The sequence below is a fragment of the Salmo salar genome, chromosome 15, assembly GCF_965601325.2.
Source record: "Salmo salar chromosome 15, fSalSal1, whole genome shotgun sequence".
Lineage (NCBI taxonomy): Eukaryota > Metazoa > Chordata > Actinopteri > Salmoniformes > Salmonidae > Salmo > Salmo salar.
Genome location: NC_138305.1, coordinates 42,690,001 through 42,715,300, shown reverse-complemented (window position 1 = coordinate 42,715,300; position 25,300 = coordinate 42,690,001). Strand labels below are relative to the sequence as shown.

The 25,300-nt window shown below is 47.6% G+C and overlaps 2 protein-coding genes across 5 annotated transcripts in view; one reads left to right on the top strand and one right to left on the bottom strand.

Annotated features, from left to right (window-relative positions):
- Positions 1-25,300, bottom strand: part of LOC106571383 (centrosomal protein of 85 kDa-like) — an 83,065-nt gene that overhangs the window by 22,271 nt on the left and 35,494 nt on the right. For both annotated transcript variants that reach the window (XM_045695691.2, XM_014144405.3), the window contains exon 3: positions 16,515-17,242. In XM_045695691.2, the coding sequence (XP_045551647.1) occupies positions 16,515-17,242 (728 nt within the window). The remainder of the gene's footprint in view (positions 1-16,514; positions 17,243-25,300) is intronic.
- LOC106571382 (phospholamban) lies at positions 5,890-15,400 on the top strand. Of its 3 annotated transcripts, XM_014144403.3 has the most exons (3): positions 5,928-6,191; positions 12,749-13,099; positions 14,314-15,400. In XM_014144403.3, the coding sequence occupies exons 2-3, from the start codon at positions 12,942-12,944 to the stop codon at positions 14,321-14,323; spliced, it is 168 nt and encodes a 55-aa protein (XP_013999878.1). In that variant the 5' UTR covers positions 5,928-6,191; positions 12,749-12,941; the 3' UTR covers positions 14,324-15,400. The 3 variants fall into 3 exon arrangements, 2 of the variants coding, with proteins under 2 accessions (XP_013999879.1, XP_013999878.1); XR_001320921.3 differs by lacking the exon at positions 12,749-13,099 and having other exon boundaries at positions 5,890-6,191; XM_014144404.3 differs by lacking the exon at positions 14,314-15,400 and having other exon boundaries at positions 5,920-6,191; positions 12,749-13,103.

The following is a 25,300-nucleotide window of genomic DNA, read 5'->3' as shown; positions in this document are numbered from 1 at the left end:
AAAGGAAACAGAGGAAAGCCCCAACTCCCTTTTGTTTTAGGCTGGTCTAAATAGAGCGTAAATACCAAGCATGGCAAGCTGAGGAGATGTCCCTGTGTAGAGGAAACTATGTGTGTCTCTGGGAGCAGGAACAAGCCTCAGGAGCGGAAGTCACTGTCCAAACAGACCAAGGTCTAAATTGGGACTAGTGGTTTCTGTCCTGTCTCAGTGACCTTGCTGTGAGAGAATGAGGACACAAGGGAATGAACTGGGGATCCATCCAGCATAAGGAAATTCCCAATTCAGTAGATTCTCCATCACCCTTAGGAGGTCACACTAGTCACTAAGGCACCAATACTGATAAAACAGTCCACTATCTAACTCTTAACAGCCCTCTTTACTTCATTGACATGTCCCTCTTTGATAATCTCAGTTAACAGGATGAAACCCACTGGAGTGTGGCTCTACTGCCGCTGAAATAACATTGATGGATGATGGTCGATTTTGTACATGGAACTAAAAACTAAATGGCATTGTATGCTGGATACCACTTTCGCTGGGAATCAATGAAAGAGATCAGCCTCTTCACTTGAGAGAGAAAAAGAGGGAGAGACACAGAAAGTGAGAGAGTATGTTAAGAGAGACGGGATGAGTGGAGGGGTGAGCTTGTGTTTCGCCATTCAGTCGGCGGCTCTTGGGTCGGGCCTGGGGGGGATTTACTTTAAGATTAGGGGTGAATGCCTGGTCTAAGGCATAGCTGTCATTCCCTACCAGCTGATAGCACACAGCACACCGACCGCCCTTTGGCTGAGTGTGTCACCGCGGGCCTGCTAACCTCACACCACACCCACGTTTTTATACTGCATTGGTTTAATTTCATGCACCAACCGCAGAGAGACCTAAGCCTTACCCCAGCATCCACCCCTAGACCCAGTATCAGGTTACCTCTCATTGTCACTGGTCCTACAGCAAGACCATACTGTATATATCTGTCTATCCGGCAACAGGCTTCTATCTAAAGACCATTGTTGTTCTCTTTCTCCACACAGTCATTTCAACCAATTACAGTACCAAGAGTAACAGCTGCTACCAGCTCAAGTCATTACATCGGGCTGCTGCCTGCTGAACGCTGGAAATGCCAAACGTCAAGTTTCATTTATCTGCACCATACAGGGAGATAGAAACACACACACACACACACACACACACACACACACACACACACACACACACACACACACACACACACACACACACACACACACACACACACACACACACACACACACACACACACACACACACACACACACACACACACACACACACACACACACACACACACACACACACACACACACACACACACACAATGAGCCTAAAGAACCAGGAACCAAATCATCTTGTATAACATGTCCCACCTACACTGAGTGTTAGGCCTGACCCCATTTAGTCAACTGGTCCATTGTTTGGTTGATAGGCTGTTGGTCGAAGGAGAGTTCTTTAGTCGAGCAGTCGCATTTATATATATTACTCAGGTCTATATATATATAATATATATATATATATAACTTACTTAGGCCTATATTTCAATACTTCTATAGGCTATTGCATCAATCAATCATTCATTCGTTCATGCCATCACACAGCATACGAGACATTCATGCTTGAAATGCAATCAAGCATTTTATTTTTTAAATTAAATAACAAAGGGAGCTTTGAATAATTAGCCTAAGCAATAAATAAACCGCAATTCACGAATGCATGCAACTGTTTTCAGTCTTCTGTAATAAAGGCTTTATCTATATTTTTTCCGTTAGTACAGACTCTCTGGTAAACATATGTATTTAGTGTTGTTTACACTGTCCCAAATGGTCAGAATGTCAAATGACTATCTTCCTGGCAGAGCTTGTTACTTAAAGATCAGATCAGATTACAGCAGCATACTGTAATTATGTTAGGCCTACTGTTCAAAGGTGCTGCTGGCTAGTTAGTGTGGCTTGAGTTACAAGTAACATGGCACAGCTATGACTCAGGTTACACTGAGAGAAGTGAACATTGCTAGCTTGTTAGCACCTACTGCTACTACACGCTCACTAGCTAGTTACACAATGAAAGAGTGCAGTTGTATCAGCTTCCTTATATTTTCCAACAGAAATAGCATGTTTCACCAAGTCTATCTTGGACCATCCAGTCGAGGTCAGCATTTGGCTTTGGGGCAGGTTTAAGCTGTATCGATATGTTACCATTTAAAATGAACCTGGCACATTCGGCACAACACAACTTCCATGACTTCCTGTGGAGATGGCTTACTTCAAATGACACCTGAGAGCCAAGCAGGCTAATGATTGGCTCTCTCTATGGCTCTCTGCTGGAGGGGAGGTCTAGGAGAGCCTGGAGACCTGGCAGCCAAACTCATTATACTTTAATATGGTGGGGCAGTATGGAGGAGAGAAAAGCCTGAACCTCTCTTTCCTCTCTCCTTTTTTCTCTCTCTCCCTCCATTTACTCTCTCTCCTGACTCCCTGTCCCCTGGCTACTTCCGTGGCAAGGCGAGGTGAGCTCCACTTTGTCAAATAGCACAGCTAATCTGCTGCCAATTCCCAGAACGTTATCGCCCCCGCCGCCCTCCTCCCAGGGCTCTCCAGTCCAGACACCCCAGCTTTCAGCTCTCTCTCCCAGCCTTGCCCACACACCTCCCCCGAGCATTGAAACATTGGGACAGGAACTGCCCTGATCTGAGCAGAGAATGCATTACATTCAGAGCCAACTCCACCATATAATGTAGTTACAACTGACCCACATGACCTTAATGGGTCAAAATGGTACCTGCTGGACTGGTGTGGACTGCATCATATGACTTTCAGACAAGTGACCACAAAACCCAGTAGATTGGGGTGTAATCGCTGTCCACATGCTCTGGTGAGGCTGGAAGGTTAGTCACATGGAGCTTAGGGACAGTGTGTCATAAAGTTTGGACTGACGGCCTTTGGGAACTTGAGCACCACACGCAACAAGAAGTTTCCCTCATCCCTCCCGCTAATTGGGCAACTTTTGCAAATGTGAGTGAGGGAAATGCTGTAAATTAAGACGACTCGATGTATTTTGCAAGATGAGACGTAATAAATACCACTTAGATGTCGTACAAGCAAGCCAAACACCCGTTAGTCCAAATGTGCACTTCATATCTCCAAATCATAAAACCCATGGCATATACACTGTCAATGTTTATGATCTCTATGTTTGATGTACAGCTACAAGATGACATGTCGTCATATCCTGGGTTGTTCTGAATTGAGTGAGCCTGTGTTTGTTTATTGTGAAGAAATTGACACACCTGACTCCTTTCTATACACACCAACATGATAACCTGTTTCTCTGAACTGTCCTGTGAAAGCCTAACACAGTAAGATGGTGTTTTATAACTTAGCTAGTCATGTTGGCAATAGAACAAGCTTTCAAATAATTCCTACCTGACCCAGATTGCAATTTCTAATGGACCGTTTTTGGATTGCGTGAACAACACCAGTAATTGTGTGATGGTGGGGGATGCAGGGTTGTGTTCCAAACAAAACAACTACACGTCTGCTTGCTCTAGTTCCTCAACGACACAGCTAGGAGAGCTGAAAAAAGTACCTTACAGTTGAAGACTCTTCTTAGAGTCATAAAGTGCATTGAAATGACTTAGGAACTGTGCACACTGTGGAGAGGCCACGTGGAGACACCAGTTAGTCCTCTCACTCAAACCCTTTTCATTTTTTGGTCTTATGTTGCAGCTACCCCAAATTTTCCAGGAATTGTCTTATCATCTTACTGAATGTATCCAGAATATGTTCAGATTTCGTTATCAACAAATCAGCTGAAAATTACATGAATGTAAAATGCACAGTGTAATGTTTGGATTCAGTCTTGTGTCAGGTGAATTGTTGTGTCCTCACCTTAGGTCTAATAATATTCCCATAATCTCCAAACTGGTCCCTTTAAATTGCTACCATGCTTATTATATTTCATTTAACGAGGCAAGTCAGTTAAGAACAAATTCTTATTTACAATGACGGCCTACCCCAGCCAAACCCTAACCCGGACGACGCCGGGCCAATTGTGAGCAGCCCTATGGGACTCCCAATCACGGCCGGTTGTGATACAGCCTGGAATCGAACCAGGGTCTGTAGTGACGCCTCTAGCACTGCGATGCAGTGCCTTAGACCGCTGCGCCACTCGGAAGCCCAAATGCACTTCATATTTCTTCTGTAACACAAATGTCAATTTAGCCCTATCAATATAGGCCAATTGTCACGAGTATAAAGGGTTAAAAGTGTGTGCGACTGTGTATGAACCCGCACAAATGTGTGCACACACGCACACACACGCACACACACGCACACACACGCACACACACACACACACACACACACACACACACACACACACACACACACACACACACACACACACACACACACACACACACACACACACACACACACACACACACACACACACACAATCAGAGAGCCTGAAGGAACAATAAGGCACCAAGCTGGGAGGAGTCAGTGTGTTGACAGGTGAGGGATAGAGCGGTGTGGTCTGGGACACGGAGCCGAGAGACGTGGATGTTCTGCTCCTAAAGCATGGCCTTGGCCTTCACACGCAGCCAGAGGGCACCGCCATGCCAGCTGCAACACACTGTGACCTGCTTATTACCCACCGCTCTCTGTGTTTACGCATACACACGGCTGTTACATGCACTAAACACAGGCTGCAAACCAACCCAAAGACCACAGAAGGTCACAATTAACGAGACCCACACTCGTGCTTGGACTTTAATGAACTAGCTAAACAACAGGTTCTGATATACACCTATGTGTCTCTCTCTCTCTCTCTCTCTCTCTTAATCCCCCCAAAAGATGAGAGGATTTGGGGGACAGGGATAGCAAGCTTTGGGACAAAGCCCTGCAGAGATAGGTATGAATGGTGTATGTGTATGTGTGTGCGTGTGTGTTTTTGTTTCTCCGCTCCAGTGGGTGTGTGTGGAGAGTACAATCAGTAAGCCACAGCTTGGGTGACATGCTTCATTAAACCTCTAATGAAGGGCACCGACCGCTGGCATCCAGCATGTGAGGGCATACCTGTGCCACCGCAGGAGGGGGTGCCAAGAACAGTACCCCCCCAGGATGCACAGGAAACATGTCGCCCTAACGCTCTTCCTCATTGTCCAAAGCAACAGACATTTTGGAGCTTGCTTTGATTGAGTCAAGACCCAGCTGAAAGCTCCTTTTAAGGAAGACAGAAGAGCCAAAAAGGCAGGATATTGTTTATATTTTGGGGCTGAAAAACAGTGCAGGAAAGTTCCCAGATCCAGAATCCCTGGAGAGATTGATGACCACTGTGTTTTCTCTGATACAGGGGCATAGAGAGGACTGACTGCATGAAACAGCACTAGACAATCCTTTAAACACAAACATGGGCTATGTGGGTTAGGAAGCATGCTCACACTGGAGCTGCAGCTATGAGACAAGCTATCCCAACCTGCTTGAATGGAAGCCAGAAACACTGATGGAGAACATACTGCATCTGGCAAAATGAATTCTCAATAAGAAACCAGTAAGCAATGTTGTTGATGATTCTTTTCTCAGGAGACTTTCCAAGAACGCCGATTCATTCTCGTGAGAGTGAAAAATAACATCAACAGCAACAGTCATGACTGCTCATGACTTTCATGAGTGATAATCAGCCTACATTTGTCATTTCAGAATGACCCAGTGGAACCTAACTAGCAGACAAGACTGTGAAGACACACAACTCCTCAGGGGTTTCAGATAGTTTAGGTCCTCCAGCAGCAGGCTTCTTCCTAGAGAGGGAGGAAGAGAACCAGTCCTGATAACATCAAACCCAGTGGTACTAACCTATATATGCCAGGTGAGGGGGTTGGCCCATCCAGGATAAACAGACCCCATACCAGTGATGCCACTCCCCCCAGGCAGCTACATCCCTCTGTCCCTTCCCTCTCTCCCCCTCTCTATTCTCTACTCTCCGCCCATCTGATTTTCCTCCCATAAACTAGATGACATAGTGTAGAGAGCTGCCAGAGAACCTTCTCGCCTGGTGGACTCCCAGCCTTTCTCCCAGCCTCCTCACCAGACTGTCTGTGACCTCCAGAGCAGAATCTACCCATCCATCTATCCATTAATCCATCCACCCCGCTGGAGCAGGTAAGAACACAATCCTGATGACGATTTGTCTATGGGAATGTCAACGTTCTCTGTAGTAAGGAGAAGAGGGAAAAAAGGTAATATAGTTCCAGCTAAACTTGGGCTAAAATGATATGATCTACATTCATTTGAAACTAATAACAATGCATTTCTGGAGGGCTCCAAAAAGTCTCTTAAATGTATCACCAGGTCCAGCTCTAACAGGAGTTCAAAAAGATAAAGAAACTCACGAAAATACATGACAAGTTATACTTGTCTCGAGAGTAATGATGATTTTCTGATACGCAATAGTGTTGTTATCAAGGCTAAATCCTGAGACAATGGTGAACTGCAGTCTGGGACAAAACAGTATTGAACATAACTGTTCTCCTGTCTAAACATACAAAGTAGTTCACAGCACGAGAGACACACCAATCAGAGGCCAGCCATGACCTATCCTCAACACCTACATTTGCATCTGGCAAAGGCCTTGCATTTACTGAAATGAGAGGGTAGTCTGTGGACAGGAAAAGGTTACCACCAACCAACAAACCACACACTGGAGGAAAGAACAGGAATGAAATGACCCATTCTGGCTTGCTTCAGTGCAGGGTTGGGCAGTATCCAGATTTTCATATCGTCATACCGTCCTTGTCTCACACTGGGATTTATGGTATGACCGGCTTAATACACAAGGGGGTGCCAAAATCACACAAAAAAAACCATTGGGCGTCAATTACCAGAATGCTAACAAAATTAGCACAAGTAATAGTGAAATTCCATGGAGGCTGCTTGCTAAATAGGCCAATCTGGCTCACAAAGTTATACATATATAGGTAGGAGCTACCGAATGTCATTTTTGGTGAGTTTGGACATTTACATGTGAACGAGAGACATTGTGCAAATGAACAAAGTTTTGATGCATGCTTGTCTGAAGGAAAAACAGTACTGTGTACTAAGAACAGTACTGTGTACTAAGAACAGTACTGTGTACTAAGAACAGTACTGTGTACTAAGGGTGTCCCTGACAAAAACAATCTTGGTCAACCGAGGCGTCTGTTCTTTTGATTTTGATCAATCGATTGGTTGAAATTCTACGTGTATTTTTCCATATATAGACACATCCTATGTATTTTAATCAAATCAACCATATGTACTGAGCTTGTCTGACGCTTTAAGCTCACTGTTTGATTAAATAATTGAGACACAAATGACTAGAGGGGGTCAAACCGCAATTGATTTCATTGTGCCGGGCCGGGCTCAGACTTGCTGCGCTGTGTAAAAAAATGACAGCAAGTGATGGTGTGACTAGCACCCATTGTCTCTCTCTCGTCTCTGCTGCAGCGACCACCACAGAACAGTGTTTATCGCGCTGTCCGTTGTGCTGAAGCTGCAACATAATTACAGCTATTACTGGCTGAAAAGTTCTGTAACCGAAATCCCTAATTTGTTTAGGAAAAACATTCCCTATTCCCTCAACCCTTGCTCTCTTTACCTGACACATGTATGCATCGCATGCACGTGACCAATAGGGCCTGACAGCATATCATAATCACATAAAAAAATTGGTTATAACAAACAAAATGGATGCAGAGGACGTGACAAAGTTTACTGGTTGCTCAGGAGGTAAAGGGGAAGTCAGATGTGTGGAATAAATGTGACTAGTTGTGAAAAATACTGGAGATAAAGAAAAAGAAGGTAAGGAGCAAATGCTTCGTGCATATTATGTATGCCAAACAGAAGCTGTTAGATTACAATATAATTTTTCTGACCGTTTGGAACAATGTAAACAACATTAAATAAATTATAAGCGTACCAGAGAGTCTGTAACACTTTTTTTGTAAAGCCTTTATTACAGCAAAGACTAAAAACAGTCACATTCATTTGTGAATGCAATTTACGAAATGGAACGGTTTATTTATTGTTTATGCTAATTATTCAAGGTTCGCTTTGTTATTTTATTTTGAAACTAAAATGCTTGATTGCATTTCAAATCATGAATGACTCGAATGCTGTGTGATGACATGAACAAATTAATGATCGATTGATACAGTAGCCTATAAAAGTATTGAAATATAGGCCTTCGTAAGTTACGCTATAAAGACTAAACAGGATGCGCTCTTAGGCCTACAGTGGTGGTTATACAATGCTACTATACTAAGCCTACTAATGATAATGACATTACTTATTATTATAATAATAATAATAATAGTAATAATAACAATAAGAAGGGTTGGATGGTCAGAAAATGTATATTTATAATAATAATAATAATAGTAATAATAACAATAAGAAGGGTTATTATTATTATAAATATACATTTTCTGACCATTTGGAACAGTGTAAACAACACTAAATAATAATGCCAGAGGCTATTCTAATGAAAAACAAAGTGTAAAGCCTTTATTACAGCATAACAAAGATTAAAAACAGACCAATTTGTGAAATTGTTTATCCGACTTGTTGTGGGTGTGTGAGGCATGGTGCTCACGGAATCAGTATGCTATTAAACAAACACTCAAACAGGCAACAGAAGCAGGATCTGTCTTATTTCTGTGTATATATATATATATATATTGATGATTTATAAAGCCAGGCACATTTAACAGTTAGGCTATTGATTATAGAACTAATTTAGTTGTGGTTTCCTCTCTCCTCATTTTTCTTAGACAATAAGTCAAGGGCTGTTTTCTCGTCTCCTCATTCTGCTGCTGCCTCCACCGCATTGTTCTCAACACCAACATGCTGATTAACTTTGCTATTATGCATATAGCAACATTTATCTAGGAAAACGGAGGAGAGGAGAGGTGAAAAAAAACAAGGAAATCAAGCTGCAGTAGCAGCTGTACAGATATCTCATCCAAAGGGCTTTGACTTCTCAAACACGGTAGAAAGCTAACACAATATGATGGTCCAGCTGTGTATTGACCCCTGTCAATGCACAGCTGGACCTGCTCCTGCTTTCTCCTGCTGTGCTATTTACAAACAAACACGCGACTGGCTCAACTGTTCTGGGGAACTACGGTAAACTTCATAATGTCAAATAATGTGACGGGTGAAATGAAGAAGGCAATCTGCTTTATCTCCTAACGTATCTCCTAACCCAAGCCTACCGATAATCACTTCTCATTTCATTGTAATCTATATTTCAATATTACCTGGTGGAAGAGGCTGATATGAAGAGGATTTTTGTTTGAATAGAACAGACATTATTTAGTCGTCCATTCATTGACCACAGTTCACACTGCTGTATGTACTGTAATTGGGTCTGTTTAACATTGGCGGTCACTGTTGCCTGTGGAGGACACTAACTAATGCCCTCTCCTGTACACACAACCACAGTGATGTCCAGTTTCCTGTACACACAACCACAGTGATGTCCAGTTTCCTGTACACACAACCACAGTGATGTCCAGTTTCCTGTACACACAACCACAGTGATGTCCAGTTTCCTGTACATTACTGTGTGATGCCATCATGGAATGTTCAGTTTAACGGCCAAGCCTATTGGAAGCTTTCCTCTCCCTGCCTCCACATGACTTATTATCCCAGCAACTATGCCAAGAGAGCAGAACATTTTAAAAACACGAACATTATTGGCATGGGAATGCTTCTGCCAGGCTTCAGAAGGATTTCCTTCTTAGGTATGATTCGATTTAATGTTGTTCTTTGTTTTTCACCCACTGTCTCCTTAGAACCATGCCGGCATTTTTATGAAGAAGAATGGTGGGTTTGGGTTTTAAATCAAAACAACGTCCCCGTAGGGTTTCAGTTATGAGTGTGCCGATCTCATCATACTCCTATTCGTAATTACTTTCACTTTCGAGAGGAGCAAAATATTTCTCTCCCGACACTTCGCCTATGCCATTAGGATAATCTCCATGCCTAACATTTGTACAATCAAAATAAACTATCTACATTTGCAATTTTATTATCTACATTTGTCATTTTATTATCTAATGATCCTGGGCTATAATAAATAATAATAGCAAGCATGGGCTTGGATCACCACATAACGACGTCAGCAATGGAATAATTATACGGACAGACAAAGTAGGCCTACTGCCAAGTTGACAGACAAAAACAACCATATGGCCTCAGCAAAGTCTAGCTCTGATGACTACGGATTCTGATTCATACACGATGTTTGGAGAAGTGGAGACTTGTGCTCTGAGACGAGTGCCTGTGAGTGTTTTGTCTGGGGAAATGAGAGCTGACTAGGCAAGTCAGTTAAGAACAAATTCTTATTTACAATGATGGCCTACCCCGGCCAAACCGTAATGACGCTGGGACAATTGTGCGCCGCCCTATGGGACTCCCAATCACGGCCAATTGCGAGACAGCCTGGAAACGAACCAGGGTCTGTAGTGACGCCTCTAGCACTGAGATGCAGTGCCTTAGACCGCTGCGCCACTCGGGAGCCCAATCCAATCTAATCTAATTCAATCGTTGCAGCAGACTCAACCGATACTCTGCACCATTTCTTGACAGACAGAAGAACTAGCCAATAGTTGTTTAGAGCACACAGCGCTTCACACTGTTTGAGTGAAAGAGAGATGCGTGCTGGCAGCTGTAAAATACTAGTTTTGTCCATGTACTTGTGTGGTGGCACACCCCTAGTTTCAATAACAGCCTCTATTAGTTCAGCATTTCATCATGCTGGGTTCAGGGCCTCCCCTTCAGAAGGCCCTTGTAAGGGTGGGTGGGTGAACCCAGGGGGCAGTGAATGAATAGATGGTGACATGTTTAGTGGTGCCAAGGGAGATGTTATTATTAATGAACTTATTATGCCCCCTTGTCTTGACATGAAGGAGGGCAACTCTCATGACCACTCCAGAGCTGGAAGCTCTCAGGCTGGGAGCTCCAGTGAACAGCAGGAAATAGCCTAGCATTCCTCTCAACCACAATGGAATGTAAACAACAACTCCAAAACATGAGAAATGAACGAAAATAATGTTCTATGCAGCATTCTACGAGCTGAGATTTCGTTGTCTGCTATGAGACAGACTGCTCTCTTAGTGTTTTTTGGCTCTGTAGCAGAGATCTGTAGGAGATCACAGAGCTAGTGATCACAGTGATTAGCCAGGTGCTATAGTGGATAGAGGAAAGGGCCTTAGTCATCACAGATTTATTATCAGGAGATTCCTCAGATTCAACATTTAATCCACACTCCCCTGCTCCATGCCCATGCTTGGCACCCCTCTCCCAGTTCCCCTCCCTCCTCCCTGCTGGTGTCCACAGGGTCAGAAGCATGTTTAAGAGGGGTTTAGGTTTGGCTAGTGTTGAAATGGACTCCACCCCTGTGAGATAGCCAAAGGTCAGCCCTAAGAATACCCGCTGGCACATAGCTGGAGCCGGGCAGATAACTGCTGTCAGTAGGTCGTCAGCGGGCCTGGCCACCGTCTGGCCAAATAACTCCCTCCCTTCAGGGAACCAGCAGGGCCCAGGGGAAGAGCTGGGAGAGGGACTCACAGACCCTCTCCTTCCCTGGGCATGCCCGTCACTGAGGAGACCCTGTGGGGAGAGAGGAGTCTGGAAGGAGGGATAATTCCTGTCTGGATGGAGTAGAGAGAAGTGGGGCTGCTCTGACGATCACAATGCAGTGAAGATATTCTCGGCACAAAATGGCGGAGAGTTTTACCCACAGTAATCTCCTTACCAGCACCACCTCAGCCACTGAGATGTTTGAATGGGTCACATCACCAGTCAGAAGTGTGCGTTCCAATAAGGGGTGCGATCTCCAGCGGGTTTTATCCTTCCATATAATGCACTGCCTGAGATAATGCAGTGAAGCCAGATCAATAGGACACACCTTATGCAACTCCTACTCTCTCCACCGTGTAGTTGTCAGACTGTGGGTGCAGTACATGAAACACATATTCCACATATAATCATCGAATAATCATCCACCTACAGCATCACCACCTTCAAGAACCCTGAAAGTATTCAAATATACCAAAATATACAAAGGCACATTTAAAAACAAGCCAAATACACCCTGAATACCAAACGGATACATCCTGGGTTACAAACATCACTTCAAACCTAGCTCTCGACTCGATAAGCAACTTCTAAACCTCTTAGAGAGAAAAGTACAAAACCGTTCTCCTTTTCAGAAAAAATAGCGGTGCATCCTTCATAATTTCAAATAAGATTGGCCATATCCAGCCAGCCGGAAAATATCATTTATAGAGAGGAATGAATTATGTGAGAAGACTGGAGGTTGGAGTCCATTTTATCATCAATCTATTAACCTCCCCTCCTGTGGTCTGCCTTGAGAGGAGGGAAGAACTGTCCAAACACGCCGGACTCGAGAGCAGAATCACTGGAGATAGGAGATCTGTGATAGATTATAAAGCCTGAGGTTATGAGGCCCCCAAAGTGAGTGGTGTTTGATTATTATTCCTGTTGTTGGCCATGATGGGTTAAGGTGGAGAAAAATGTGTCCTTCAGTTCAACCCTTTAAGTAATGAACAGTATGCTGATCATTTCCTCCTGAGGCCGTTCCACAGTGTGTTTCTGTTTGTGTCTTCTGCATGCTCACTGACTCTACCTTCTCTGCTGCCCCCAACCCCCAGCTCAGCTCCACCAGACCCCTGGGCACCGGGACCACTCCTGTCACCTCCACCACCTCCCTCCATCACCCACCCCACCACTACACTATCATCTGCACCACCTCTCTGTCCATCTGTCCTGCACTAACCTCCGGCCACCACTAGAGTGCACTCTCGCCCCTTCACTCCCTCTCACTGCCCAGCACCGAGCCTCAGCATGGAGAAGGTGCAGCACACGATGCGCTCGGCCATCCGCAGGGCCTCCATGGTGGTGGACGTGCCCCCCCAGGCCAAGCAGAACTTGCAGGAGCTCTTTGTCAACTTCAGCCTCATCCTCATCTGCCTGCTGCTCATCTACATCATCGTGTTGTTGATGTGAGGGCCTCAGAGGGGCCGGGAGGGGCCAGACTACAGCCCAACAGGGCCATGACCTCTCAAGAGGGCCAAACAATGGAAGGGGAGGGGAGGAGGGGATTGGGAGGCAAACATGGAGATTATCCTAGTATTTTGTAAACTGGTTTTAAATTGAAAGGAATTTGTGTAGAATAAGATCAGATTCTGTTTTGTAGAGTTTAATATATTCTGCCTGATTTTAATCACACAACTAGAATCACTCATTATAACACTATAAAGGTGCAGTGTGTGAGTTGCAGTAGAAGATTGTTGGTCCCAGATGCAGTTTATGTCAGTTCTGTGTCACACACGTCACCCTCCTGTAGGTCTGTCATCCATGCTCCACATCATGTCACCACCACAGTGTCTCTGCCACCCCTCACTAGAACTCAACGCCTACAGCCACCTGGCTACACTGGGCTAGTCACACACACACACACACACACACACACACACACACGCACACACACACACACGCGCAGACGCACACATACATACACACATACACACTCACACACACTCACACACACACACACACACACACACACGCAGACGCACACATACACGCTGACGCACACATACATACACACACACACACGCACACACAGACACACACACAAGCACACACACACACACACGCACACACACGCACACACACACACACACACACACACACACACGCACACACACACGCACACATACATACACATATATACACACACACACACACACACACACACGCAGACGCAGACATACATACACACACACACGCACACACAGACACACAAGCACACACACGCACACATACATACACACACGCAGACGCACACATACATACACACACACACACGCACACACAGACACACACACACAAGCACACACACACACGCACACGCAGACGCACACATACATACACACATATATACACACACACACGCAGACGCACACATACATACACACACACACACACACACACACACACAAGCACAGACACACACACACACACACACACACACACACACACACACACACACACACACACACACTCACACACACTCACAGACACACACAGACAGAGGAAATAAACTTACTGACAATATTAACCCAAGGGAATCAGACTTGTATGTGTGTGATGATCATGTGTATGTCTGTGTAAGTGTTCCAGTCTCTCACTGGGCCCCTGTTTTCACTCCCAGACCTCTGTAGCTGAACCAACGACCACCACAGCACAGCGAGGGCTAAGCAGGGGGATGTAACGATCCATCAAACCATCTCCATCCCTGGTCTTCCTGAGGACACCTCCAGAATTACACTCTTAACTGAAGAGCTTTGCCCAGAATTGATCACTCTGCCTGGAGCATTTGCAGCCTCAACCCAGCCTCTCCATGTCGAGTGAAACCATGGACCTGGTCAACAACCGCGGTCTCAACTTGATGCTCAACTTCCTCCTCATCATCATCATGCTGCTCCTCATGCTTGTCCTGGTCAAACTCATGTAACCTCTGACCTCTGACATAGAGTATGACCTCATGGCATAGGTTGAGCAATTCAGTCCCCAAGGGCCACAGGGTCTGATGGGAGTCCCTCTACCTCTGATTTGGTCACATAAATACACCATGACTTCAGCTAATTATTATTCAACAGTTCACATCAAAAATCACTGAATAAAGGCCATTGAACCTGTTGGAGTAGAACTAAACATTGTGAGCTTTTGGAGAGTAGAAAAGAGTTTGGGATTCCATGAGATCGTTACATGGGATGGCAAGACTCAAAATATGAATTAACAGGAGGATGAAACTCCACCCACCGATGCTAAAGAAATGAAATAAAGTTGACATGGCATGATCAATAGAACGCCCTCCTTTACGCTTAGTTTACCTCCCTCTAGTGGTAGAATCACCAAACTGCACCCCATCTACTTCTGGCCAGGGCACTGAACACAGAGATACATCCATACTCTCTGATCCTCACTGTAGAGTTGTGGTTTATATGAGCCATAGAGAACAATCATTTCAAAGCTTTAACGCTCACAGTCACTGACTATTCAAAGCTATTAGGACCAAAGCACATGTTACAACTGACAACTGAAATGTAACTGAAAATGATTAAAGCCATAGTCCTTTGCTGTGTGATATGAGTTGTTTATGTAACTGTTGAGTAACTGTTGAGTGAAGCCTAGGGTCCTTCCCTTTGGAGACTCAGATTGCTCTTCATCTAGTAGCTGATCAGTACAACAGATACCTGACTCAATAAAAATGGCTACGTACAGCCTACGCCTGTAAACTTTTCAGTGAGATATATAATATTGTAACTACAATATCCTAACACAATTGAGTGCTGTAGTGCAAATGTTTCCGTGTTCAGTAGTAGTAGTTGATTCATTTGTTTTGTCAGGGTAATGAATAGCTAGAGAGTAAATACACCAAACCAGCTAAACACAGAGAAGCTCTCTACAGTCTGAAGATTAAACAGGCATGATTACTGCAGAAGTGTTGTCGTGTTGTCTACCTGCAGGCGCTGGCTCCACTTTACACTTTCTTATGTCACACGGCATTTTGTAAAGAATGTCATAAAATAAAGATAAAATACACAAACTATAAAGCATTTTTCTGTCTTCATTGAAAATTGTAATGACTTCATTAAAATGATGGAATGCAGGTGCAACTTTTGTCTACAGGAAAAACGTCAACGCCTCAGACGCCCACCAGAGGGCGTCATGCCCTCATATTTAGTCCTACATGAACGTGCACAATTTGGAGGGAAATACTGACCAGCTTTGAGTAGACTCATCACATATTGTGCTGAAAATCTGGCAGGTTAACACCCACAACAACAAACTAACAGCCTTCAGTTCACTTGACAGAGTCCCCTGACTAGCTGTCTAACAGATACTGTAGCCTACTTCCTTCCAGTTCTCTGCTGCCAATGACTGGAACCAATTGCAAAAATCACTGGAGACTTATGTCTCCCTCTCTAACAGAGCAGTGTACCTGTACACAGCCAATCTGTAAATAGCACACCCAACTACCTCATCCCCATATTATTACTTACCTTCTTGCTCTTTTGCACCCCAGTATCTTTATTTGCACATCATCATCTGCACATCTATCACTCCAGTGTTAATGCTAAATTGTAATTATTTCGCATCCATGGCCTATTTATTGCCTTACCTCTCTAATCTTCTACATTTGCACACACTGTAAATATATTTTTTTATTGTGTTATTGACTGTACGTTTGTTTGTGTAACTCTGTGGTGTTGTTTTTGTCACACTGCTTTGTTTTATCCTGGCCAGGTCATAGTTGTAAATGAGAACTTGTTCTCAACTGGTCTACCTGGTTAAACAAAGGTGAAATAAATAAATACAAAATTAAACTTCCTCATCCCCTCCTCTCACCTGGTTGAGCTCGGCCTCCTGCCGCAACCTCTCTCTCTGCTGCTGCTCCTGTTGCCAGGCTGACAAGCCCCCACATAGCTCTGTCCCATGTCCGGGTGGCCGGTACTCCATCTGCTCACTCAGCCACATCTGGGTCCTCACCGCCGGCTGGATGGGGGACCCTCCTACTGCTTGGTGGCCCAGCGGCAGGCCCCTCTGGCTGGGTACCGTCAGCCCGACGCCAGAGTGCTTGGTCTCTGGTAAGGCACTGTAGGTCAGGTCTAAGGTGTTGGGTTTGAGCGGGGAAGAGCAGGCCGAGTGAGAGTCTGTCTTAGTACTTAGGGGGTATTTGTACCGGGCCTCGGCCCCTGGGGAGCGCAGGTGGAGCCCTTGGGATAGGTAGGGTTCTGTGGGGCGCAGAGGGTCCTGCCTGTAACCGTAGAGCATGCCTCTGTCCAGGGAGCCGTGGGGGTCGGTGCGGTATGCTGCCCGGCCCACGGGGCTGGACTTCTCCTGGACGCTGAGGCGGGTAAGGGAGGACCAGCGGCGGACGGGCCGGGGGTCCTTCATGTCCAGGGGGCTGTCGAGGGGCGAGGGCAGCTGGCAGGAGGACCAGAGGCTGCCCCCAGGGGAGGGTACCGTGCTGAGCTTGGAGCCAGAAGAGGGTGAGGGCATGACGTGGGCTGTGGGGATGGCACCCTGGGAGCGCAGTGGCTGGAAGGACAGTGTGGTGCTGGAGCTGGATTGGTCTGAAGGACAGGAGAGAGGGAATAAGAAAGACACTTAGAGAAGCAGAACAGAGGAACAGTATGTGTGGACTATCTTACTTATTCAAACTACATCCATTTCTACAACAAAATGATCACAACTTTATTGGAAGTGCAGACTTTGGGAACAAAGGAGGTGCTTCAGAGTGATTCTTCTAAACATTGTACTGCACAGTGGGTTCCAAGAAGCATTTCATACATATTACTGGGCATTATGTGTCCTGGTTCATAGAAGGCTGCAGTAGGTCTAACTACACCAAGCGGTACACCTAGAACCAACAGTACCCTGAACAGCTTCTACCCCCAAGCCATAACACTGATACATAGTTAGTTAAATAGTTAACCAATTAACCAATTTTACACTAACACATTTTTTTCACATACGCTGCTGCTACTATCTGTTATCTACCCTGTTGCTTAGTCACTTTACCCTCTATGTACATATCTATCTCCATTACCTCGTACCCCTGCACATCCACTCTGTGCTGGTACCAGTGTATATAACCAAGTTATAGTTACTCATTGTGGATTTACTCCTCCTTTTATGATTTATACATTTCTCTTTGTTTCTCTCTGCCTTGTTGGGAAGGGCCCATAAGTAAGCATGTCACTGTTAGTCTACACCTGTAATTAATAGGAAGAACCCTATGGACTAGTACGACTGTAGACCGTTGGTGCTAAAATACAGCCACTAGTTAGCCATAAGTATGGAGGTAGGAGTCCAAACCAATAGTCCTTTCAGCCCATTACATCAGCACATCATGGGAACCATGCAACAACCAGAGGCCCATATCCTTTCATCGTCTACACAAATAGACAAACATAAAGACATCAAGCCTCCAGCAGGGCTTCCGTGCATCATATTAAAACTAGAGGACTCTGCAATGCAGCAGAGCAGGAATGTACTGTTCCAGAAGTACTGTAAGTAGCCTGGTTTTGTTTAGGGGGAAAAGGGAGAGGAGGGGAGAGTAAGCCACAGAGACAGGGAAAGTCTGGAAGCTGGGGCAGAGTGGGAGGACAGTAGTCTCAGCTCAGGCCAACTTCTTTGTCATTCCTTGTCATGCCTTTATATAGAGAAATACAGTTGTCATGGTAACACACACAACAGAGGACTGAGCAGTTGGTTAAACTAAAGCACATTGATCTGCCACCAGATGAGGAGGACAGAGGACCTGTCTGATGGTGAGAGGTCAGGGCAGTCCTCCAACATCCCCACAGTCCTCCAGTACAGTCCTCCAAACTGCTCCTGGCCAACACAGACCCCTGTGTAATGTCCCTTCAAATGAATCTCAATGACTGATGACCAGAAAAACAGAGAGTCCAAAGAACCTCTGCCAAAGAAAAGAGCTTTGCAGGGAAGGATGCTGATTGTCCTGTACCCTGACAGTGACAGAGATGTCATGGAGGAGGAGGCAGCCAGGCAGGACAGTAACAGAGATGTCATGGAGGAGGAGGCAGCCAGGCAGGACAGTGACAGAGATGTCATGGAGGAGGAGGCAGCCAGGCAGGACAGTGACAGAGATGTCATGGAGGAGGAGGCAGCCAGGCAGGACAGTGACAGAGATGCCATGGAGGAGGAGGCAGCCAGGCAGGACAGTAACAGAGATGTCATGGAGGAGGAGGCAGCCAGGCAGGACAGTGACAGAGATGCCATGGAGGAGGAGGCAGCCAGGCAGGACAGTAACAGAGATGTCATGGAGGAGGAGGCAGCCAGGCAGGACAGTGACAGAGATGTCATGGAGGAGGAGGCAGCCAGGCAGGACAGTGACAGAGATGTCATGGAGGAGAGGCAGCCAGGCAGGACAGTGACAGAGATGCCATGGAGGAGGAGGCAGCCAGGCAGGACAGTGACAGAGATGCCATGGAGGAGGAGGCAGCCAGGCAGGACAGTGACAGAGATGTCATGGAGGAGGAGGCAGCCAGGCAGGACAGTGACAGAGATGTCATGGAGGAGGAGGCAGCCAGGCAGGACAGTGACAGAGATGTCATGGAGGAGGAGGCAGCCAGGCAGGACAGTAACAGAGATGTCATGGAGGAAGAGGCAGCCAGGCAGGACAGTGACAGAGATGTCATGGAGGAGGAGGCAGCCAGGCAGGACAGTGACAGAGATGTCATGGAGGAGGAGGCAGCCAGGCAGGACAGTGACAGAGATGTCATGGAGGAGGAGGCAGCCAGGCAGGACAGTGACAGAGATGTCATGGAGGAAGAGGCAGCCAGGCAGGACAGTGACAGATATGACATGGAGGAAGAGGCAGCCAGGCAGGACAGTGACAGAGATACCATGGAGGAGGAGGCAGCCAGGCAGGACAGTGACAGAGATGCCATGGAGGAGGAGGCAGCCAGGCAGGACAGTGACAGAGATGTCATGGAGGAAGAGGCAGCCAGGCAGGACAGTGACAGATATGACATGGAGGAAGAGGCAGCCAGGCAGGACAGTGACAGATATGACATGGAGGAAGAGGCAGCCAGGCAGGACAGTGACAGATATGACATGGAGGAAGAGGCAGCCAGGCAGGACAGTGACAGATATGACATGGAGGAAGAGGCAGCCAGGCAGGACAGTGACAGATATGACATGGAGGAAGAGGTAGCCAGGCAGGACAGTGACAGATATGACATGGAGGAAGAGGCAGCCAGGCAGGACAGTGACACAGATGCCATGGAGGAGGAGGCAGCCAGGCAGGACAGTGACAGAGATGCCATGGAGGAGGAGGCAGCCAGGCAGGACAGTGACAGAGATGTCATGGAGGAAGAGGCAGCCAGGCAGGACAGTGACAGATATGACATGGAGGAAGAGGCAGCCAGGCAGGACAGTGACAGATATGACATGGAGGAAGAGGCAGCCAGGCAGGACAGTGACAGATATGACATGGAGGAAGAGGCAGCCAGGCAGGACAGTGACAGAGATGTCATGGAGGAGGAGGCAGCCAGGCAGGACAGTAACAGAGATGTCATGGAGGAGGAGGCAGCCAGGCAGGACAGTGACAGAGATGTCATGGAGGAGGAGGCAGCCAGGCAGGACAGTGACAGAGATGTCATGGAGGAGGAGGCAGCCAGGCAGGACAGTGACAGAGATGTCATGGAGGAGGAGGCAGCCAGGCAGGACAGTAACAGAGATGTCATGGAGGAAGAGGCAGCCAGGCAGGACAGTGACAGAGATGTCATGGAGGAGGAGGCAGCCAGGCAGGACAGTGACAGAGATGTCATGGAGGAGGAGGCAGCCAGGCAGGACAGTGACAGAGATGTCATGGAGGAGGAGGCAGCCAGGCAGGACAGTGACAGAGATGTCATGGAGGAAGAGGCAGCCAGGCAGGACAGTGACAGATATGACATGGAGGAAGAGGCAGCCAGGCAGGACAGTGACAGAGATACCATGGAGGAGGAGGCAGCCAGGCAGGACAGTGACAGAGATGCCATGGAGGAGGAGGCAGCCAGGCAGGACAGTGACAGAGATGTCATGGAGGAAGAGGCAGCCAGGCAGGACAGTGACAGATATGACATGGAGGAAGAGGCAGCCAGGCAGGACAGTGACAGATATGACATGGAGGAAGAGGCAGCCAGGCAGGACAGTGACAGATATGACATGGAGGAAGAGGCAGCCAGGCAGGACAGTGACAGATATGACATGGAGGAAGAGGTAGCCAGGCAGGACAGTGACAGATATGACATGGAGGAAGAGGCAGCCAGGCAGGACAGTGACACAGATGCCATGGAGGAGGAGGCAGCCAGGCAGGACAGTGACAGAGATGCCATGGAGGAGGAGGCAGCCAGGCAGGACAGTGACAGAGATGTCATGGAGGAAGAGGCAGCCAGGCAGGACAGTGACACAGATGCCATGGAGGAGGAGGCAGCCAGGCAGGACAGTGACAGAGATGCCATGGAGGAGGAGGCAGCCAGGCAGGACAGTGACAGAGATGTCATGGAGGAAGAGGCAGCCAGGCAGGACAGTGACAGAGATGTCATGGAGGAGGAGGCAGCCAGGCAGGACAGTAACAGAGATGTCATGGAGGAAGAGGCAGCCAGGCAGGACAGTGACAGAGATGTCATGGAGGAGGAGGCAGCCAGGCAGGACAGTAACAGAGATGTCATGGAGGAGGAGGCAGCCAGGCAGGACAGTGACAGAGATGTCATGGAGGAGGAGGCAGCCAGGCAGGACAGTGACAGAGATGTCATGGAGGAGGAGGCAGCCAGGCAGGACAGTGACAGATATGTCATGGAGGAAGAGGCAGCCAGGCAGGACAGTGACAGAGATGTCATGGAGGAGGAGGCAGCCAGGCAGGACAGTGACAGATATGACATGGAGGAAGAGGCAGCCAGGCAGGACAGTGACAGAGATGTCATGGAGGAGGAGGCAGCCAGGCAGGACAGTGACAGAGATGTCATGGAGGAGGAGGCAGCCAGGCAGGACAGTGACAGAGCAGTCCTTCTGTCAGCCCTCCTCATGTTAAATTATTCATTAGTGCCATTCACATCACATCCACCAGATGCACATGACTAACGACCGCAATGTTGTCAAATATGTAAAAATGGCACTGGGAGACGCATTAAATGATCCATTATGATTTTATCCTTTGTTGAGTTATAAGGTCAATCAACTTAAAAGATTCAGCAATATTTTGAAAGCAACGTTAGTTCAGAATGGAGGTCAATTGCACTGGCTTACAAGTTGTACTGAAGTAGCCTACTTTGACTGATTTGTACTGAGACAAAGACCCTGTTGTCATGCCACCCAGATTCCATTGGTGGGTTTTCAGTTGTTATGCGTTCAGTTCCCGCTCACCTTCAGCCCCGGGAAACCCTTAGGTCAGGGCGCTAATAGAAACACTGGCACGCGGCTAGTTGAGGTTCTGACAAAGTGATCCTTTGTTAGTGTGTGTCAGAGAAAATGCCAGAGCAGCTGGAGGGCTGGAGAGGCTGGGGGTTGAGGAGTGGTGTAGCCAGAGCAGCTGGAGGGCTGGAGAGGCTGGGGGTTGAGGAGTGGTGTAGCCAGAGCAGCTGGAGGGCTGGAGAGGCTGGGGGTTGAGGAGTGGTGTAGCTAGAGCAGCTGGAGAGGCTGGGGGTTGAGGAGTGGTGTAGCCAGAGCAGCTGGAGAGGCTGGGGGTTGAGGAGTGGTGTAGCCAGAGCAGCTGGAGAGGCTGGGGGTTGAGGAGTGGTGTAGCCAGAGCAGCTGGAGAGGCTGGGGGTTGAGGAGTGGTGTAGCCAGAGCAGCTGGAGGGCTGGAGAGGCTGGGGGGTTGAGGAGTGGTGTAGCCAGAGCAGCTGGAGAGGCTGGAGGTTGAGGAGTGGTGTAGCCAGAGCAGCTGGAGGGCTGGAGAGGCTGGGGGTTGAGGAGTGGTGTAGCCAGAGCAGCTGGAGGGCTGGAGAGGCTGGGGGGTTGAGGAGTGGTGTAGCCAGAGCAGCTGGAGGGCTGGAGAGGCTGGGGGTTGAGGAGTGGTGTAGCCAGAGCAGCTGGAGGGCTGGGGGTTGAGGAGTGGTGTAGCCAGAGCAGCTGGAGGGCTGGAGAGGCTGGGGGTTGAGGAGTGGTGTAGCTAGAGCAGCTGGAGAGGCTGGGGGTTGAGGAGTGGTGTAGCCAGAGCAGCTGGAGAGGCTGGGGGTTGAGGAGTGGTGTAGCCAGAGCAGCTGGAGAGGCTGGGGGTTGAGGAGTGGTGTAGCCAGAGCAGCTGGAGAGGCTGGGGGTTGAGGAGTGGTGTAGCCAGAGCAAGTCATTCTGGTTGTGAGACAGCACATTTCACACAGGACCGGCTGCCACTCAAATCCCGTTCTCCAAGTCTCACACCACACTTCCTCCCCTAGCCGGCGGTGTGCAATAACCTGGTGTGGACGTGGTTATTCTAAACCAGACCTCCAGACCACTAACACAGCCCCCGACAGGCAGTCTGGAAGGCGTGATGGCTGAAAGTGAAGACACGAGTCTGTATGTTAACACTGACAACCATCTCTGACAGCCTGATGATGCTGCCATGTACCGTAGTAGATGGTAACTGGTATGATAGTGGGCTACCAGGGAGCAACCACAAAGAGAGAACATCCCATGGTGGTGACAGGACTGGTGGCCGGGAGGATGTGTTCAGGACAAGATTTGGCTTTTACAAGTTTGGGAGTGGCATTATATTTTTAAACGATGCCAATAAGCTTGTTATTGGAGCAAAAACACCAAAAAAAGGATTCTGAAAGACTACACAGAGTTCTGAGGCCCAGCAGGCTTGAATAAAACTGAAATACCTGGGCCTTATTGAGTGATATCAGATGTTATTTACTGTATGAAATCAGCACACACACACACACACACACACACACACACACACACACCACACACACACACACACACACACACACACACACACACACACACACACACACACACACACACACACACCCCCCCTCTAACAACTGTTATTCATGACACAATAAAAAAAGGGAGGTTGGAAGGGCGAGGTCTGTGTTTTCCACCCTTATATAGGTAGGGAGGTAGTAACTGAAAAGCCTCACGTTTTCATAGGAGTCTAGTTAAACTCCAGACTGGGGTTTAATGCACCCAGAACACACTCATCTGGTTCTGATTTGCATTACGGCAGAAGAGGAAAAACAGCCTAAGAGAGATTGGAGAGAAAGACAGAGAGGGAGAGAGAGAGACAGAGAGAGACAGAAAGTGATGGGGAACTAGGCCTGCAGAAGCCTGGGATTGGTAGTATTCAGCTCCCCCCCACCCCCCACAGATTTGGGGAGAGCTTCCTTACAGTGCTCCTGCTTCTAACAATCACAATCACAGCCATGGTGTCCCAGATACCGGTCCCTGTACACACGGCCTGCTTCTCCCAGCAGGACGGATAGATGGGTGTGCACGGCTCTTTCTTGTTCCACGCCCAGTTACAGTCAGTAACAGTCAGCTGTAGAATGTAGAGCTAGATAGAGCTAGACAGAGCTAGATAGAGCTAGATAGAGCTAGATAGAGCTAGACAGAGCTAGATAGAGCTAGATAGAGCTAGATAGAGCTAGACAGAGCTAGATAGAGCTAGATAGAGCTAGACAGAGCTAGATAGAGCTAGATAGAGCTAGATAGAGCTAGACAGAGCTAGATAGAGCTAGACAGAGCTAGACAGAGCTAGATAGAGCTAGACAGAGCTAGATAGAGCTAGACAGAGCTAGATAGAGCTAGATAGAGCTAGACAGAGCTAGACAGAGCTAGATAGAGCTAGATAGAGCTAGACAGAGCTAGACAGAGCTAGATAGAGCTAGATAGAGCTAGACAGAGCTAGATAGAGCTAGATAGAGCTAGATAGAGTAAAATAGGAGTACTGCCTCCTCCATCTTAGAGGATGATGAGATTTGGGAAGGAAGAAACAAATGGAATGTTGTGTAACTGACTAGGTATCCTCTTCTCTTTCCCTCTCTGTACAGGCAGAAAGGTGCAGTACTCACCCCTTCTGCCTCTCGTGCCCCAGCAGGGTCACAGCGAGCCACCCACCCAGGTCAGTGGCCTTTCCCAGCAACCCTGCTCACTGCTGTCCGATGGACTGTGACAGTCTCTGGGCGCAGCAACAATCCCACACTGTGATCTAGCCAACACAACATCCACAACACAGGTGGAGGCTGCACAGTGGGGTATGGTGGCTGTACAGTGGGGTATGGTGGCTGTACAGTGGGGTATGGTGGCTGTACAGTGGGGTATGGTGGCTGCACAGTGGGGTATGGTGGCTGTACAGTGGGGTATGGTGGCTGTACAGTGGGGTATGGTGGCTGTACAGTGGGGTATGGTGGCTGTACAGTGGGGTATGGTGGCTGCACAGTGGGGTATGGTGGCTGTACAGTGGGGTATGGTGGCTGCACAGTGGGGTATGGTGGCTGTACAGTGGGGTATGGTGGCTGTACAGTGGGGTATGGTGGCTGCACAGTGGGGTATGGTGGCTGTACAGTGGGGTATGGTGGCTGTACAGTGGGGTATGGTGGCTGCACAGTGGGGTATGGTGGCTGTACAGTGGGGTATGGTGGCTGTACAGTGGGGTATGGTGGCTGTACAGTGGGGTATGGTGGCTGTACAGTG

What these genes read in the sequence shown, in the direction of transcription:
- LOC106571382 (XM_014144403.3), top strand. Translation starts at nt 12,942, where the DNA reads ATGGAGAAGGTGCAGCACACGATGCGCTCGGCCATCCGCAGGGCCTCC.